The sequence below is a fragment of the Eimeria acervulina genome, genomic scaffold, assembly GCF_000499425.1.
Source record: "Eimeria acervulina Houghton genomic scaffold, Eah_scaff396, whole genome shotgun sequence".
Lineage (NCBI taxonomy): Eukaryota > Apicomplexa > Conoidasida > Eucoccidiorida > Eimeriidae > Eimeria > Eimeria acervulina.
Genome location: NW_013549838.1, coordinates 15001 through 18349, shown reverse-complemented (window position 1 = coordinate 18349; position 3349 = coordinate 15001). Strand labels below are relative to the sequence as shown.

Here is a 3349-nt window from a genome sequence, read left to right as displayed (position 1 = left end):
ATAATAATAATAATAATAATAATAATAATAATAATAATAATAATAATAATAATAATAATAATAATAATAAATATAATATCTATACGATATAAACACATTGAATGAATAATATGTATGTTGGATACACCTATTCTAACTCTAATACGCATATTATATGCACACGAAAGAAAATAATATATATATATATATATATATGCATATATATATATATAGACGCGTATCTATAGGTGTATATAGGTATATATATGCATATATATATATGCATATATATATGCATATACACATATATATATATATATTTATATATTTATATATCTATATATATATATATATATATATATTTATATATTGTAATAAATATCGGTGGTGAGAAGAGCGGTGTTATTACGCAGGCGAAAAACAGCAGAGGACAAAAAACAAAAAAATTAAATTATATTAAAATTAAAATTAATAAATTAAATTGCTTAAATTAAATATAACTCAAATTGTATTAAAAATACCCCAGCTATGAAAAATAGAAGACAAACAAATGCAGAAAAAAACATAAAATTATACACCGCAGATTTAGTGGATGCACAGCAGCAAACAAAGGGCCTTCTAATTATATATATTAAATAAAATAAACAAAAAGTAAAAATAATTAAATATTTCATTTAATTTATTTAAATATTCTCTCTTAATCAAAGAAAACAAATGCATAAAAACTGCAGACACTGCTGCTCAGGAGAGAAGATGCGTAAATACTTTGAAATAGAATAAAACAAGTGAAATAAGTGCATAAAAATGAATTAAAAATAATTATTTATTTAATTAATTTATAATATTTAATTAATTTGCTTAAATATGCTCAAAGATATGCAAAAGAAGATGCAATCAAACGGTCAGGCCACCGGGTGCATGCAGAGGCAGCGAATAACAGAGTAAAATAAACTGCAAAACGGATTTTAAAATAAAGAAATATAAATTAAAATTAAAAAATATTTAATTAAAGGAAAGAAAAGAAAATTCTGCAGCGGTTTCAACGCTGCATAGACCAGCAGCAGCAGCAGCGGCAGATACAGCAGCAGCAGCAGCAGCAGCAGCAACAGCTACAGTCAGCAGCAACAGCAGCAGTAACAGCAACAGCAGTGTCTGTCTGTTGTTTATGCTGTTGTTTTCTTCTTTTTCTCCTTCACAATTAATAATTTAGATTAATTAAATAGATATATTAATTTTGGTCATATATTATAAGGTGTTGCTTAGCATTGGTTCAGTCTCTCTACTTGTTTTATTTTTTAATCTTTTTCTTTTTCTTTTTTTTTTCTTTTTCATCTTCTTCTGTTCTTCTATTGACGCGGATGGTGTGGCGAGACAGGCAGACAAAATGCACACAGTAGTTTATCTCTTTATTTTTTGCTTTTCTCTTCTGTCTTCTTCATTTTGCTGCTGCACGCAAATCGTGCAACTGCTGCAGCCTCAGACCCAAAGAGTTAAATACCTTCACAGCATAGAGCAGCAACAGCAGCAACAGCAGCAGCAGCAACAGCAACAACAGCAGCGTGAAGAAGTGCTGCTGCAGCTGCCAGCTCTCCAAAGCGTCGCCTCTGGGGGTCCTTCAATCCGTTTGCTGCACCCGAAATCTGCTGCAGCTGCAGCAGCTGCAGCAGCAGCAGCAACAGCGCTTGGCGGAGCAGCAGCGGCCCCTCCCAGAGGAGCAGGAGCAGCAGCAGCAACAACAGCAGCAGGAACAACAGGAGAAACAGCAGCAGCAGCTGCACAGGAAGCAAAGCAAGACCAGTGGTTAGCTCAGCGCTTAGCAGACTCTGTTAATTGGAAGCGTCTCGTTCTTGATGCTGCTGCATTTTCTGCTGTCTTGGGAGCAGTGAATGAAATCAACTCCAACACGGGATCGGGATCGGGATCGGGATCGGGATCGGGATCGAGTGTGGGGTTGGTGGATCTGCTGAAGCAGAGCGAAGTGCTAGCAGATAATCTCGATCAGCTTTTAGGTATGCTGCATCGAATAACAAGAGAAGCAGAAGCAGAAGATATCGGCTTAAGCCCTCATGGTGTTAAACTCCTCACCAACACAGAAGAAGTCTTGAGTGCTGCTGGAGCATTAGCAGAAACCCTTGATGAGGCCGTTAGTGGTGAGTGATGATATAAATAAAACTTTCATCGTTTTAAAACATACATGCATGCATGCATGCATGCATGCATGCATGTATGCATGCGTGTATGCATTTTTCTTTTGGTTTGTATTGGGGGCATCGTCGTTGTATCTCTCTGTCTTTATTCTTGATGCGCAGGTTTCTTTGTTTTTTCTGTTGTTTCTCTCTTCTTGTTAGCAAAGAAATGAGAAGGAGTTTGCGTAGACGTATTGTCTAAACCCCTTTTTGTGCTGTTTATCTTCTTCTATTTCTTCTGCTGCAGGTGAGGGCGCCGCTGCAAGCAGAGCAGCAGACGTCTTTCCCTCTGTTGCCTTGCGGCTATCAACTGCCCTTCAAAATTTTAATTCTGATGCAACAGCAAGAAAGCTGGGTGAGGCGATCGGAACGGCCAAGCTGATTCCGCTGCTGCAGCATTCAGGTTTGCATCATTTAGTCCCACCATCTGCAACTAGAGAAGGTTCAAAGAAGGTAGAAACAAGAGGATAAAGAGATAAACATGAGAAAAAGCAAGAAAGAAGAACGGGTATAAAGGCTTCAAGTTATAAGGTTCAGACCTACCGATAAAACCGAAGAAAACAGGAAGACGAAAGAAACGAGGAAAGATGCACGATAAGCATTAAAATGCAGGTTTTTGGTAATATAAAACCAATTAAAACGGTACATAACCACTTAAGTAAAGCTTTCCGAACAATAAATTGAGGAAATATGATAATTCGTATTCAGGATTCAGGTTCTGCAGATTACCCCCAGGTGTACATACACCTCAATGATCGCCGCGGTTCAACAGGAATGCAGGAAACGCAATTAAACTGAGTAGATTATTGAAATTAAACAATTAATTTCATTACATCACCAGTTTAATTCAAATAATTGTTCAATATAATCATGGATTTTGCCTAATTTTATCATCATTTCGCTCTACTTTCCTTCGAAGCCTCCTCCAGCCAGGTTGGGCTGCTGGTGCTGGCTTCCACAGATATGAGGTAAAAAATACATTATTTAAGATATTTGTTTTTTTCTAGAAACATTAATTAATAATTAAATATATTCTACAACTTAATTTCAGAAAATTGTCTTCAATTTAAGCACGCATTCGCTCATGCGGAGCAACCCCTTGACCATTGGGCCGTTTAACTTGCAGTATGTGACCCCAGCAAAAGCAGCAGCAGCAGCAGCAGCAGCTTTATCTCTTTTCTTCC

The 3349-nt window shown here is 36.6% G+C and overlaps 1 protein-coding gene across 1 annotated transcript in view; it reads left to right on the top strand.

Moving 5' to 3' along the window:
- Positions 1-1363: 1363 nt before the first annotated feature.
- EAH_00036610 (hypothetical protein, conserved) overlaps positions 1364-3349 on the top strand; it is a gene marked incomplete at both ends in the record, with an annotated part of 6271 nt that continues 4285 nt past the window's right edge. The window contains 2 exons of the mRNA XM_013395651.1: positions 1364-2129; positions 2413-2520. Coding sequence (XP_013251105.1) covers positions 1364-2129; positions 2413-2520 — 874 coding nt within the window. The remainder of the gene's footprint in view (positions 2130-2412; positions 2521-3349) is intronic.